Source organism: Scyliorhinus torazame, chromosome 9 (assembly GCF_047496885.1).
Source record: "Scyliorhinus torazame isolate Kashiwa2021f chromosome 9, sScyTor2.1, whole genome shotgun sequence".
Lineage (NCBI taxonomy): Eukaryota > Metazoa > Chordata > Chondrichthyes > Carcharhiniformes > Scyliorhinidae > Scyliorhinus > Scyliorhinus torazame.
In genome coordinates, this window is record NC_092715.1 from 160,095,862 (window position 1) to 160,112,400 (window position 16,539).

The 16,539-nt window shown below is 45.9% G+C and overlaps 1 protein-coding gene across 3 annotated transcripts in view; it reads left to right on the forward strand.

The window, feature by feature from the left end:
* The window catches only part of ntrk2a (neurotrophic tyrosine kinase, receptor, type 2a), a 358,867-nt gene that overhangs the window by 263,924 nt on the left and 78,404 nt on the right, over positions 1-16,539 (forward strand). For all 3 annotated transcript variants that reach the window (XM_072516690.1, XM_072516692.1, XM_072516693.1), the window contains exons 13-14: positions 7,532-7,662; positions 11,682-11,854. In XM_072516690.1, coding sequence (XP_072372791.1) covers positions 7,532-7,662; positions 11,682-11,854 — 304 coding nt within the window. The remainder of the gene's footprint in view (positions 1-7,531; positions 7,663-11,681; positions 11,855-16,539) is intronic.

The following is a 16,539-nucleotide window of genomic DNA, read 5'->3' on the forward strand; positions in this document are numbered from 1 at the left end:
GGCGATTCTCCCAGATGGAGCCCAAGTGTCCGCGCATGAACGCCGTCGCGTTTCACGACGGCGTGAACCAGGCCCGGGTACGACCGATTCTGTCCCCCACAGGGGGCCAGTGTGGTGCTGGAGCGATTCACGCTGCTCCAGCCTCCCTTCCCGGCGCCAAATGGGCGCCGCGCCAACCCACGCATGCGCAGTTGGGCCGCGCCAATCTGCACATGGGTGGGGGACTTCTTCCGCGCACCGGCCCCGACTCAACATGGCGTCAGTGTTCAGGGGCCGACCACGCAGGAAAGTAGGCCCGGGGGGGGGGGGTGGGAGGCCGGCTCGCCGATCGATGGGCCCCGATTGCGGGCCATACCCCATCGGAGGCCCCCCTGGGGACGGAGCCCCCCTCCCCCACCAACAGGCTGCCCCCCGACCATTCACGTAGAGTTCCCGCTGGCAGCGCCCAGGGGTGAACGGCGCCGGCGGGACTCTGTCGTATCCACGTGGCCGCTTGGCGCATCCGGGTCGGAGAATCGCGTGCCGGCGTCGGGGCGCGGTTGTGGCGATTCTCCAGCCCGGCGCGGGGATCGGAGAATCGCCACCAGTGAGTTAAAACTCAAACTGAATAATTCACTTTCATTCGGCGCTAAATTAGCTAATCTGAAATGATACAGCAGTTGAGGCACAATACAATTGGCCTCAGTACCCGAGAGTCTTGGATAGGAAAATCAGCCAGGTTCCTGTTTTTAATTGCTAACCGGTGACCTTTTCCGCAAGTAGGTGGTTGTGATGTTGATGGAGTACAGAATTTCGCCCGATTGTGATGCCTCTGCAGTCAAATAGCATATTGGTGTATCTAGGCTCACAATAAGATGTGATTATTTGGATAAGGTAATGAAGGATACCTGGAACCTGTATGATAGTGAGGAGTTCAAGCCTTCAGGAATGGGGAGGAGGGGGGATATTGACAACAAAATTTGTCAGTGTATCAGTATTGAGGATGAACACCAAACCAAATTCCCAAACTGAAGTAATTTCAACCTTATTGCTACTCAAGTCCTAGTTCAGCCTAAAACGTAGGAGACATTTCCTATTACAGATTAGTTTTACATTATAAGACAGTTCATAAAACTATGACAGCCAACCATACAGTCAACCACTCACCTCATTTTCACAAAATATATTCATATATGCTTTGAATGGGGTTCCATAAATATTCTGAAAGGAAATTATTCATTTATAAAAGAGTAATATTTAAATGGAAAGGGGGTAGGAAAGTGAGATTACACTAGATATGAGACAAATGGGGAGAGACGGCACAATTGTTCTCTGCAACCCCACTGGAAACTGGACTACCACGTGGAAAGTTACAGCCGACCTCAGAAAGAGACAGTAGAGGGCAGAACTTTGCAACACCATTGCAGTGGGGACGGGGCTGTAAAATGCAGAGAGCCAATCAAAAGTCCATTGACTTTGGCTGGACCGGAAAATCCCGCCGATGGAAAGGACAGTAAAATTCCACCCTTTGTGTTCTTCAGCTAGAGGGAAAAAGTCTTGTCACGTCCTCCTCTTCTTCAAGTTCACCCCAAGGACTTAGCTACTGACAGCACCAGCCTCAGTCAATGGTACAGGTGAAGCAGTAGATCTTACCTTTGATTGTTCCTGCCTCTTTACGGTATTGGATATCTCTTCTGGTGCTACATCGCCACAGGATTATCTGATCCTACATTTGAGCTCCTCTCTGACAGTGGGAATCCTACAAAGAACTTGGTGTGCACAATGAACCCCCTCTGACTCAGTGAAATGAGTTATGTTGGGAAAGATTCAGAGCTGTGCATAGAAGTCCTATTAGAACCCCATCCAAAGAGGAGAAACCTGCCAGGTACACCACAAAAACGTGGTGGGTGAATGGTTTTCGGGTTTTGATCATCGAATCGCCTCTGAACAGTTTGACCCCACATGTGATTCTCTAATCATCATTTCAATTGAATGTCTTTGAATTGAATTACGGCCTTAAAAATAATGCCCTACTGCACGTAAACTTGTGATTTGTTGTAATATGCCTTTCAGGGATAGCAGTATGCCATTACTTTGCGGAAATATTGCAACATGGTTATGAGATAGAGGGAGGACTGTTGGTTCTATCTCTTCTCACACACCCTTGACCCAGAAGTAGCCAATGCCAATCTGCATCATCCAAGCTCAAGTGCAAATTGCAGGCTCCAGGACCCAGCTTACCAATCTATTCAGTGCCCATGCACCTGGCTTCTTCTCAACCAAAGTAATTTCTTCCTTTGAGGCCAGGATTTAGATCCAGTATGACCGTGTCAGGAAAAGTATTTTGAAGAAACTCCATTCTAAACCACCCTTGCTGCTTCCATCTCCTACCTTGCTTCCTCTCCCTCCCAAGATCCAGTCCATTGCCCCTCTTTTGACCTGCTCTTTGTCCTTTGCCTTAAAAGCTGGAACAGATGAGCTAGGTTCTATGGCTATCAAAGGATCAAAACCTCAAAACTGGCTTCAGTCATCCCTGGAAGGCGAAAAGAAAAGCAAGAAGTGAGAGACGTAAAAAACAAGTAATACTTAGAGAGAGGTGGATAGGGAAAAGGGAATAAATAATATGTGAGACAGAATAGCAAGCGGTAGGCTTATAAAGAGGAAATGGGGATGATGACACTGATTTGGGAAGAAGTGACGAAAAAGGTGAGGACAAATTGTGAGATCCTGAGATAACAATCAGCAATAATAATGTGTGAGATTTATATGGAGGCAGATGGAGAAAAAGAGTGGAAGGCAAACAGAAAGGCAAAAATTGGTAAACAGCCGAGGCAGCTGCTGTAAAAGGACAGCTTAAAAGAAAAGTTTGAGTAATGTCAAGGTGGTCAGTTAGTTGGTCTGCAAGAAATTATTTACACCAGACTATAAAACGTAGGATGTAACCTAGGTTTGATTAGTATGAAAATTGTTGTTACAGAATAGATAGTTGGGTTTTCTATTGTGATTTCTAGAGTAACATAAATAATATTATCTTTTTGAGGAGGGAAAGCTTTGGTATATTTATAATTTTCTTGTTGTTATTCTGAAAAATCTATGCGTACATGTGTGTGGGAGTGTACATATCACTGATTGAGTTCATTGACAACTGCAGAAGACAATGAAAAATCATTGCAATGTCTTACCAAGCATAATCATGGACATCCAATGGGTACGATACCTGAAGGAGGAGCTAACTTTCACAAGATTACATAAATGAACCGAGGGAGGGAAAGTCGTTTTTTTTAAAATTCATTTGTGTGATGTGGGTATCCCTGGCTAGGCCAGTATTTATTGCCCATTCCTAATTGTCCTTGACTGGTGAACTGCCTTCTTGAACCGCTTCAGTCCGGTGGTGTAGTAATATTGTATAGCTTAGTTAATATAAAATGATGCTCAATTTTGGCCATTTAAGGTAAGCACAAGAATGTGCCATGCACCATTGTGTAGAGATGACAACTGATCACTGAAGGCCACTGTTAGATCATGAATGAGCCTATTGTGGCGCTTCAATACATGAGACAATACAGCACATCATGCTGGGTAGATGTAAATATCACAGCAGTGAACTTTAATTGCACACGCTTTCATTTATATTGGTTCTGTATGTTTTTGTGTTTTTTATAATTCTAATTTTATGTAGATTTTGAGCTAATACCCTTCTTGAGACAGAATGATGGTGTAGAATTGAACCTTTGATGAGGTTGCGACTAGCACAATGAAGAACCTTAAGCTTGTCTCACTTGACATATTTGAAAATATGTGCTGTTTTGGAGGAATTATCCCTAACTAGGCAATGATTGAGAAATTCACTCAGAAAGATTACAGTATGGCCAGTGTAAGAAGAGAAATCTTGGTGCAATAAGGAAAATTCCTTAGAGCTTGAAGTTGTGGCACATTGCACATCGACTTTGCATCTAACCATTTCACATGATAGTGACATTGAAGTGCCAATTTTAACAATGCCCGCCTACTGGAAACTAGGCAGCCGAGCACTTCAAATAACCCCATGGAACAATTCCACACCTATCCTCCTGACTTCCTGGGGATTCTAATCCTAAATTGCCTTTCTGAGCTGGCATGACAAAAACCCAACCTAAAGCCAGTGGGGGGGTTTCTTTAAGTACAGAGATTAGAGTCTGATGAGATCATGGGAGGCTGATTATACGTTTAACCAGAGGTCTGTAGAGCAAAGTTTCTATGCTGTTCCAAAAACACGAATATACTAGGAAGAGACAGTTAGGGGCTGGATTTTACGAGCCCAACACCCTTCCCCCCCCCCCCCCCCCCCCGCCCCCCCCCCCCAAACTCGTGTGTTTTCAGCCGAAGGACACATAAAATATGACAATTGTTAGCCCACCAACTTTCTATCCACCCCAACGGTTCCCATAAAAGAGTAGGCAGGTGGGTAGGTGGCTGAAATCAGCAGCACGCCAATCTTAAAAAAAAAAGTGGCAATTGAGCTTGTTAATAAGCCAACTGACCCAAATATCATGTTGTCCTTGCCATATTACAGTTGGCATGGGCAGGTGGGTGAGAGTGACAACTCTTTTCTTAAAACGCATCAATTTAAAAAGTGGAAAGGAGGTGGGAGGGGGGGGGTCTGCATCTTTTTAGGAGCACCCACCCCAAGATGATGCCCAGTTTTGTTTTCCCTCCTAAATCCAATGTGAAAATCCATGGAGTGGAAGTCGGTCAATTTGAAATGGTGGTTTGTAACAGTAGGCTAACAATACACACTCCTGTACAATTCAGCCCTCGATTATTTTTCAGCCATGCGATGTGAGCGTCGCGAGCAAGATGAATATTTGTTGCCCATCTCTAACTGCTGTTGAAAAGTGTCAGTGAAACACCTTCTTGAACCGCTACAGTACATGTGAAGGTACACCCACAATGTTGTTAGGGAGGACATTCCATGATTTTGACCCAGTGACTGTGAAGTAATGGTGATGAGTTAGGATGGTGTGTTAGGATTCCCCTAGAGGTATATGACTTTTAAAAAGATATCTTTAACGGAAGGATCATATGACAAATTAAAGCATTTGCTTGTTTGTTCGCTGTCACCATAGCCTTAATAAGGTTGTTGGCTTTGCCTTGCTTCTTCTCTGGCTAACTTCAAAAATCCCTCCAATCTACATCTCAATGTTATCTACACATAACGGATTTTCTTCTTCCTCTTCTGTTTTTATTCTCAATCTCTCCTTGCATTGTTGTCAGGACAAAACTGTGAGGTCTTTGTTTCCAATGTCTGTACTTGACCATCTTTCTCTCCCTAACTATACTAAGCAAAGCTTGATTCCTGAATGAACCACGCACAGAGAAACAGAGTTAACGTTCCACATCAATAACCTTTCATCAGAATGGTCAGATGGAAACTACTTTTACCGGTTGCCTTTCAGCTCATTTTTAATAATAAACAGGAGTAGACTTATTCTGTTATTTTTTTTGGCTACTGCTGAATGAGCCTTTATTAACACACCCACAATACTGAAGCCAGATCTCATTACAGACAGGGAGCTTGACACTATACGTGACAAGGATTGCTACTAAATACAATCTCAGAAAATAAAAATGCTTTATGGGTGATAGTCTTAGAGCTATTAAAAAACAAATATTTGTTTATCATGCTCCATAAACTGACAAAGAAAAGTGTATTTATCCTTACTACAGTTATCAAGTCTTTCTAGGGTCTTAACTGTACATTAAATATTCCAACGCCCTAGATAAGGGGCTGGTTTAGCACAGTGGGCTAAACAGCTGGCTTGTAATGCAGAACAAGGCCAGCAGCGCAGATTCAATTCCTGTACCGGCCTCCCCGAACAGGCGCCGGACTGTGGCGACTAGGGGTTTTTCACAGCAACTTCATTGAAGACTACTTGTGACAATAAGCGATGATTATTATTATTACAAGCACATATTACTGTTTTTTTGAGGATGTGAAACACTAACAAATAAAATACCACTGTGAGGGCCATGGCAACCCAAACAAATGTGTGATAGTATGCCTAATAATTAAAGAATTTTACCTGCAATTTAAATTCTGAATTTTGAAACAATGAGGGTAATTTTACCTTTAGGAGACATTATAATATGGCTAAATTGATATCACATATTTATGCTAGAAGCTAAAGGCAAAATTACCCCAAATGTACGTTCATTAAATGAAAAGAAGTGGAGGAGTAAAACCTCTTCATGTCATTATATTTACATTTTTTTCAAAGGCGGTTCATCAATCGGCTTGGGGACGTGAAGGGGAATGCAAAGAAACAATTCAGACTAAAATTGTGACTCATTTTTAAAAAAAGCTGAGTTTACATCAATCTGTTCAGTTATTTTATAACATAATTCAGAAGTGAAAAATGTGAGAATGTGTTAGTTGAGACCTAATTCGAGTGCAAATATGCATGGAAGCACAGATATAGCAATGCGTGGTCTGACTGAGAAAAGTTACAGGATGCAATTTCTGCTGGACGACATGTGTATTAAATTGGTATTACTTGTCATGACATGCAGACACACACATAATGATATACAGGCAGGCACAGACAAGCAGCTAATGGACACAGAGAACACAACATGACCAATAAGCAGGCAGGACACTCAGGGGTGGGATCTGACTATAAAAGACAAGAGGCACTCACACTCCGCCTCTTTCCACTGATGAACATCTAGAGATTTAGTCAAGGGTGTTGTTACAATCTCACACCTCCACCACGTGGCTCAGAGCTAGTCTGGTTCAGTCAGACAGAGTAACCACATTTAATTTAGCAGAGAGTCGAACTCACAGAGAACTGTGCTAACTGTGCTATTAGTTCAATAAACCTGATTGAACTAACTTCAAGGTCTGGAGTATCTTTTTGATCTAAGCTGCATCCAGTTGCAGCCAGTGTTATACCAGTGTACCTAACACGACATGATACCAGGAGAGTACTAATTTAAGGTGGCTTACCTCAGTCCGTGAGGGGCAGCACGGTAGCACCCTGGTTAGCACTGTTGCATCACAGCTCCAGGGTCCCAGGTTCGATTCCCGGCTTGGGTCACTGTCTGTGAGGAATCTATATGTTCTCCCCGTGTCTGCGTGGGTTTTCTTTGGGTGCTCCGGTTTCCTCCCACAGTCCAAAGATGTGCAGGTTAGGTGGATTGACCATGCTAAATTGCCCTTAGTGTCCAAAAAGGTTAGCTGGAGTTACTGGGTTACGGGGAGAGGGTGGAGGTGTGGGCTTTCCAAGGACCGGTGCAGACTCGATGGGCCGAATGGCCTCCTTCTGCCCTGTAAATTCTATGAGTCCATCCGTATGGCAATGAGGCAATCAAATGGTTCGAATGAAGTCTTTGTTGTGCATTGTTTGATCAATCTTCCGAAATCACACTTCACACTTCTCCTAATTGTGAATCAATATAAGGCAGAGCAATTAAATACTTGAATGTCCTTTGTTCCTGCTCAAATATATTAGAAGAAATGGTTGTTTGATTTAAAATTTATTATAGCCATAATAGTATTCTTATGTTTGAACAGTTGTCCGAAACATCAAACGGCACAACATTGTCCTGAAGAGGGAGTTGGGTGAAGGAGCCTTTGGCAAAGTGTTCCTTGCTGAATGTCATAACCTCTGCACAGAAGAAGACAAAACTTTGGTGGCAGTGAAGGTATAAAACTATAGAATTTCAATTACTAATTTATGGCTCGATCCAGAGCTCCTTGTGATAAATTCTTGTCCATCTTTCAGCCTCAGTTATCTTTTAAGTTGAGCTGTGTAGGACTAATGCAATGTCAAAAGAGCACGATACATGATCTCACCCTTAGATTTAAAAATATGGCCTGGTTTCATATGGCAGTGACAGTAGACCGGCTCGGCAAAACTGTCCATGGCAAATATAGGAACCTGATAACAGTGAGATGCAAACACAGTCGATTCCACTTAGTTGACTACTTTCGATGTGAATATTTGTCGATTGAATGGAAATTGAAAACCAGGCCCACTTGATATCCCTGCATATTGTATGCATTCCTGCTTACTGTATGCCTTTTGTTGTACATTCCTGTTAAATTAATAATTTATTGCCCAGATTACAAATTGTACTATGGTCATTGCTCAAATGATGGTTTCTTTCTCAGTTGTATCTTACACAATTTGTTATACAGAGACACTTTGAACAAGAGTGAGACATCCATAATATTTCACTGTTTGAAGTAGTTTAACAGTATCTTCTTAGAAAACATAGGGCCGGATTTTCCGTTTGTGAGATTATGGGCGGTATTCTCCGTCCTATCGCCGATATCATAATCGGCGATTGGGCGGAGAATCCCTGTTTACGACCGAATCGGGGGCGGTGCCTGTGTTTGGATGTTCCGCCCCCTCCAAAACGGTGTCATGGAGGAGTACACCGCACGCCATTGGGATGGTCTCAAGACATTACCTGAAGGCCCTCTCCCGACGCTCTGCCCCCGATGGGCCGGGTTCCTGATGGCGCGTGACACGTGTGCTCTCAGTTTTCATGAACCCGGTGTGGTGGCTGCAGAAGGTGTCCAGCAGTGCCACAGTTCGGGGAGGAAGCCGTGCTGCTGGCCGTGGGGGCTTCGTCGAGGGCTTGGGGGACAGGCGGGGGGTGGTACTATCTGGCATGTTGTACGGCGCCACCGCTGCAGGTCATCGACGTGCGCATGCGCAGCCACAGACCCGGCAATTCTCCAGCCATTTATATCGGAAAGGCCGTACGTTTTACCTGGCGTTGCTGCAAGCCCCTCACCGGCCGGCGGATTGGGGCTGGGGCCTCGCCAATTTGTTTTTCATAAAACCAGACATTTCCTCCGGACATAGCCTCAAAATTGAAGAATCCAACCCTATGTTTTCCCGCTGGAGCTGAATTGCAACCTGTTTACGATCCCCCATGGTTCCACACCATACAAAGTTCCCAGGGATCCTACAGTCGGACAACCCTCCGCACCGCAAATCGGCCCCAGACGTTTGCAAGTAATGGGTCTATGGGCAGCAGATACAGGTCACAGCTGTTCTCTCCTTTGAGGAATGGACGTGTGGTGCTACAAGGTGACTGTTACAGCTGCAATTCTTCTCAGTGCCCCTGCCTGGACTGCTCTCCAGATTATAGATAGGGGCTCCTTTCTGGGGGGGAAGGTGGGGTTGGCCCTGTGTGGAACTGTGTCATCTGTGGGGTGGGTCCCTTTAGGCAGGAGGACCTGGGGTGGTTCCCCCTATTACAGGGGTCCCTGGGAGGGGCTGGGTGACATAGGGGGTGTCTTGTAGAGGAGGCGTGAGCAGGCAGTGGGGGGAGGTGGTGGCCCTCAGATGGTCTCTAACAGCTTGGCCCTGGCATGGTGGACCTCCTGGTGGGTCAAGGGTCCACACTGGTAGAGACCAAGGGTGGGATTCTCCGATCCCCCGCCGGGCCGGAGAATCGCCCCCGCCGTCCTCCAAATTCTCCGGCCCCCCAAAAATCGGCCAGGCGTGAGCCGCGCCGCCCGCCTCGGAGAATGGCAGGGTCCGTCACGACTCAATGGGCCCTGGGGCTGCCCGAATTCTCCGGCCTGGGATGGGCCGAAGTCCCGCCCGTCTTTTGCCGGTCCCGCCGGCGTAAGTTGGAGTAGGTCCTTACCGGCGGGACCTGGCGGCGCGGGCAGCCTCCGGGGTTCTTGGGGGGATCTGGACCCCGGAGGTGCCCCCACGGTGGCCTGGCCCGCGATCGGGGCCCACCGATCCGCGGGCGGGCGGGCCTGTGCAGTGGGCGCACTCTAGTCTTCCGCACCGGAGGCTGTACCGGTCCACCATTCCCGGTGTGGAAACAAAGCCCTCTGCGCATGCACGGGGATGACACCAGCATACGCCGGCGCTCCCTCGCATGCGGCAACTCGCGCCGGCCGGCGGAGGCCCTTCGGCGCCGGTTGGCTTGGCGCAAAAGCCCCTTTCTGGCCGGCTGGCGCCAGCCCGACGCCGAAGTGGTTCACGCCACTCCGCCCCACAAGTCCATGCCCATGTGACACCCGGCCACGGGGATTGGAGAATCAAGGGAGGCTGGAACATAGGGCCTGGGTCTGCTAAATAGATGCAAATGGCCATTAAAACCATTTGCATTTATTTCCATGCTCCTGCTGGCGTGCGGCGTGGACTTAATTCCCACCACCAGCAGGGGGCCGGAGCATCGAGTTTGAATCGCCACCTGCCGTCGATTCCGATTTTCCCCCAATCAGGGAATGCATTCCGGGCATCCCGGGACAGAGAATCCCGCCCACAATTTCTAATCTTCCATATGAATTCTGATGTGCTATATTCTGGAAATTAAATACATTTCTGCAGCAAGCAAATTATTGATGAAACGGAATTTGTCTGCGGCGTACTGTATGGAGACAATGTGGACGGAGGACTATTGTGGAATTGTCAGCAGTGTACCATAGGAAAACAGAAAGGAGTTTTGTAGATTATACTATGGATCTTACATACAGTAGTTTATGATGTATGGCCAAGAAATCAAGGTGCCACTGCTGGAACAGTTTAACTCTTTTTTTTTCAAAAACTGCATTTAAAAATAAGAACACCATGTTGTGTGGTTTATAAAAATACATTGGAATAGTATTGAATTACAGAAGCAAACCAGATGTGAATCGGTTAAATACAACACATTGTTGACCCTGGAGTTCCTGGAGTTATTTTGCAGTACATGATAATCTGCAATGTCACCTTGGCTCAGTTGGTAGCAATCTTGCCTGTGTCAGAAGTTTGTATTCAATCTCTAGGCTAGTGCTCATTACTCTCAGAGTGCTGCATTGTAGCCGGTGCTGTTCTTCAGAGGAGATGTTAAACTGAGGGCATGTATGTTGATTAAGGGATCTTGCTGTATGTTAGATGGTTGGTACATTTGTCGAGCATTAACTGTTTTCTTTTTGTTGTTTATTGGGTGTTACTGAGAGATTTGCTAAGGGCAATATAAAATTGTTTGTCTGCCATTCATTTAACTCAAACTTGTCTGGTGTGTATCTTTTGTTGCGATTTAATATTTGTTTAGAAGTAACCTATGCTTTAAGGATCTATTTTAGAACACACAATATTCCAAGATAATAGTCATCAGAGTAAAAGTTGCATTGTTTTTGTACTGGAAGATAAGGTCCAATACATTAACACCCAGATAAAACATGATTGAATTGTATTGGATTTGTTTGTTGTCACGTGTACCGAGGTACAGTGAAAATCATTTTTCTGCGAGCAGCTCAACAGATCATTAAATACATGGGAAGAAAAGGGAATAAAAGAAAATACATAATAGTTTAATATTTGTGGCAATGTAATTGAATTTATATACAAAGACTAGTTCTCAATCTTAACTGGGGTATCAGCAGAATGTACCAATTAAAACCATTCAGATTTGCCTCCTATTAGTAAAACAAAGGGTACCTTTAGTTGATGGCTTTGGGTAGATACCTCGACCTATCCATCCGCTTAGGTAGAAAATGATACAGGTGTACAAGGACCTGCAGAGTCTACATTGGATATAGGGATTGAGTTTTCGAGAAGAAACGTGACAAGCTGCCTTGACTCACCAGTGCCAAATCCTTAAATTACATTTTCATTGGGTTGCCTGTAGTTACACCTTAAGATACAAAAAAAACGAAGCTGAAAAACACATTTGAAAAATCTTTTGTTATTTCAACAACACAGACCTTGAAAGAAGCCAGTGACAATGCACGCAAGGACTTTCATCGTGAAGCAGAGCTCTTGACCAATCTGCAGCATGAACACATTGTGACATTCTATGGTGTGTGTGTGGAAGGTGACCCGCTCATTATGGTATTTGAATACATGAAGCATGGAGACCTCAACAAATTTCTCAGGTTGGTTCAGAAAACTGCAAGTTTCTATGTTGTTACTACTCTGAAAAATTTAGTGCTAAAAACCGACTCCAAATAGGAATAGCAAAAGCAAAGTACCGTGGATGCTGGAAATCTGGGGCGACATAACCAGGTCCACGCCCTCGATTACCATTAATTTAGGCATCTTCCGGCATGAATCATTACTGCTCTCCAGCAGTCGAGATGATCATGCCGGTGGTGTGGAAGCCAGTGTAGCCCCAGGTAGTCAGTCATATGGCAGGGCAGTGACCTGGCACCGCCAACCTGGCAGTGCCAGGGTCAGGCCTCCGCAGAAACCCATTGGCTGGGGGAGAGGGGCTAGCAGAAGAAGGCTGCGAAAGGCAGAGTGAGGAAGAATATTCCATACTACTAATTTCCTGCCTTGATAAGGTCATTGAACATCCTGCACTCCTGAATCCAGGGACCAAAGCACCACACTCCCACTGCTGACCTCGCCTGCCATTTTGAACTGCATGTGTTTATGTTCCAAAACTGCATTCTTCCTTCTCTCTGTGGGGAACAGAATCTCCCTGCAGCAACCTCTCCAGATGCGTCACTGAAGTGTGGCGTTGCCTTGCCAAGTTGATAGTCCATACCTTGCAGGTTTTAACTCTCAAAGACCTTTGCCATCTTTTAATTCCAACCCTCTCAAGGCCCCTTTCAATAAATGAGCTGAAATAAACTGATGTGAGTCCTTCCATACTTGCCTGTTCTAATTGGTCAGGGAACCTGGAAGTCAGATGCATATGGGTCAAAAGTCATTGAGAAGCACACTGCTGAAATGCCTGGCTTGCTGATGCACTGCAGGCTTCCCCTGCTGTGAGTAGGTCTCTGAGCCACCATTCAGCCCACCCTTACAGATCAGGGGTGAACAGTGGAAATTAATAAAAAAAGATATTGGGATAATGATGCAGCAATGTGCAATTGCATTACCAATTGGCGAACATAACATAACATATGATGACACATATTCCCACATCAGACCTCAGTATACGACTTCCCCATTAAATTTCTGTTTTCTCTGGCAACTAATATAAAAACTGATCTTTGGTGATTGCACAAATGGACAATTGAGCACAATAGCACAGTAGTTAGCACAGTAGCTTCACAGCTCCAGCGTCCCAGGTTCAATTCCCGGCTTGGGTCACTTTCTGTCAGGAGTCTGCACGTTCTACCCGTGTCTGCGTGGATTTCCTCCGGGTGCTCCGATTTCCTCTCACAGTCTAAAGATGTGCAGGTTAGGTGGAATGGCCATGATAAATTGTCTTTAGTGTCCAAAAAAGTTAGGCTGGATTACAGGGATAGGGTGGAGGCATGGGCTTGCGTGCTCTTTCCAAGAGCCGGTGCAGACTCGATGGGCCAAATGGCCTTCTTCTGCACTATAAATTCTATGATTCTGTGATGACCTGTTTTACACGCTACTCGATTTTGCTTATTATTAATAGGGTGTAAAATGGGCTGCCAATTTATTATCACGATTTTTGTGCTATGGATAAATGCCCTTAATTTCTACTAACTACAGTCATCCTAATTACGGGCAAGAAACATTTGAATAGATTCTTTGGATTATCTTTATAACCATAACAAAATGTCGATGAGGAAGGGGGATGGCTTAGACTTCAGAGCATTCTCCCTTAAAGTAAACATTTTCTTAACTGCCTTTCATTGCAGACTAATATGCACAGTGTCACTATTCTTAATACCATAACTTAAGAGATATGCTGGAACAAAATTAATTATGGTCCAATTTTGGGCACATACCCATAGCACACCATGTTAAGTTCCGAAGGTATCACTGTAATAAGAATTGCAATGAGGAAGCAAGTCTTGAGCTCTTCCAGTTTATTGTGCCCACCAATCACTAGTCCATCAAGGCACCACAGTGCCACTTGTCCCCCTTTATATATGTGTGCTATCAAAAAATAAGTCAATTAAACAATTAAAACTCCAATTCTAACTTAAGCACTGGGAAACATTAACTCTTTCCAGACAGATCCCCCCTCTTAAAAGGAAAAAAGTAGCTTTAACATAAATTACATAACAACAAATGTATTTAGTTTCTTCTCTACAATAACATTTTTGAATCGCCCCTTTTTTCGTCAGACAGTCAGATAATTGGTAACTGTTGTCAACCTACTTGGTCTTGTCAAGCCCCCTGTTTTCTTGCATCTTGTTCTAGTCTCGCTTTGTCAATGTTTGGTCTCTTTTCATTGACACATTTTGCAGAGTGGACATTCTCCCAAAGAGACTCATTTGTCTGTGTGACACTTTGTAGATACTGGGCCGGATTCTCCGTTGGCCGATGCCAGAATTGCGAAATGCCGTTGGGCGGAGAATCGGTTTTGACACCAAAATCATTTTTTTTTTCATTTAGAGTACCCAATTATTTATTCTTCCAATTCAGGGACAATTTAGCGTGGCCAATTCACCTACACTGCACATCCTTTTGGGTTGTGGGGGTGAGACCCATGCAGACATGGGGAGAATGTGCAAACTCCACATGGACAGTGACCCGGAGCCAGGATCGAACACTGGTCCTCAGCGCCATGAGGGAGCAGTACTAGCCACTGCACCACCATGTCGCCCCTTGATGGCAAAATCATGGTGGGCGCCAGGTTCACGTCAAATCACAATTCTGCCTTGACAGTAGTCTCAATGCGTTCCACTCCACATGTACAGTAAACACCATTGGCATATCAATAGTGGGCCTGATCCGGTATTCTCCAGGGCCTCGGCGATCCTCTGCCTCCACCGGGGCGAATTCCCGATGGCGCGGTTCACTTGCGCTTTCAAAAATTGTGGAACAGGCACCGTTGGTGATGAGGGGGACAGAGGGGGCACGGAAAGTTTCCAACATTGCCATAGTGTGTGGGCGGCACGGTGGCACAGTGGTTAGCACTGCTGCCTCATGCCGCCGAGGACCCGGGTTCGATCCCGGCCCCAGGTCATTGTCTGTGTGGAGATTGCATATTGACCCCATGTCTGCATGGGTCTCATCCCCACAACCCAAAGATGTGTAGGGTAGGTGAATTGGTTATGCTAAATTGCCCCTTAATTGGAAAAAAAGAATTGGGTACTCTAATTAAGAAAATAACAACAATTTTTTAAAAAAACATTGCCATAGTGTGCTGACAGTTGTGCTGAGCACGCTGCTGACTGCCTACTGTGAACCTAATGTCACGGGTCATATAGGTGCCCATCCCCCTAGGTACCGTCTGAACCCCAACCAACCCATCAATGGGATAGGTGCGCTCTTGTTGGCTGGGATGAGTGTGTGTGGGGAGCAGAGTGCTAATATGTGGCTGCAGCTTGTCAGCCTCTCGAGTGCCAAACCCGAACCTGGCGAATCCGACACCGTTTTCCATTGGAATCGATCCTGTTCCAAATGGCACCGGTGCTAGCCCCTCAATGGTCGGTGAATTGGCCCAGGTCGGTGCCAGGTTCGCTGTTGTAGAACTCCACTAATCCTGCCCTTGCGTCAACACTTAGGGCATGAATCGCTGGCCGCATTGGGCTCTCGTTGAGCGCAACACAGCCGGTGAATGCCGGGAATGCCCTCCAAAGGGCCTCCCGACAGCCTCTGCGCCTCGTGAGATTCTGCGGACTGTGTCCAGCGTCGCCACACTCGGGCGGCAGCCACGCTGCTAGCAGGAGTGGCTTCAGCGAGGGCTGGGGGGACTGGTGGGGGGTGGCCAGGGTGTGGAGAGGGTGTGCCCAAAGGGCATTATCTTGCAGGTCGGGTCTGCGCACAGCCGGCGACATGTTGTACGGCGCGACAGGTTGCAGGTTGTCACGTGCGCATGCACGGCCACAGACCTGGCAATTCTCCGGCTGTTTATTTTGTGGAGGTCGGGCACTTTACGTGGCGCGACTGCTAGCTCCTCACCGGTCGGAGGTTCGGTGCTGGGTTGCCGCCGTTTTTTTCCCATCTAAAATGCCAAGGATCTTCCGGATATAGCCTCAAAATCGGAGAATCCAGTTCCATATCTACCGTCTCCACTGCTAATGTACTTTTTACCACTCTTTGTATCATTTTAGTTTCCAATTCAAAGGGCAGCATTTACTTTTCTCCCCCAGGAGAAAAATTATAAATCTTCCAGCATTCGAAAAGCCATCACAGAGATTAGCATAAGATGCGTCACAATACAATCTGTTTCCAGTTGTCTAACATCACCTAAAGATGGGAATTTCAAATCACAATTCTCCAATTTTAGTTCTGCCAGTGTTTTGTTTGCTCGAACAATTTCTTCAACTTTGGGATAATTTATTTTAGTGCTCAGTTCTGAACCATCAAATCTGGCTTCCGGTCTTGTTTGTCCAGCTAACCAATTCAGCTGCCCAGTTAAACTTTGGAGCTTTTCTTTTTCCATTTCAGAAGCAGCCGTATCCTTTTGTGAGACTCTACCACAAGTAATTGCAATGGGGGTTGGGCGGCAAGGTAGCACAGTGGTTAGCACTGCTGCTTCACAGCACTCAGGTCCCAATTTCGATTCCTGGCTTGGCCCACTGCCTGTGCGGAGTCTGCACGTTCTCCTCGTGTCTGTGTGGGTTTCCTCCAGGTGCTCCGGTTTCCTCCCACAAGTCCCGAAATGGGCTGTTAGGTCATTTGGACATTCTGAATTTTCCCTCTGTGTACCCGAACAGGCATCGGAATGTGGCGACTCGGG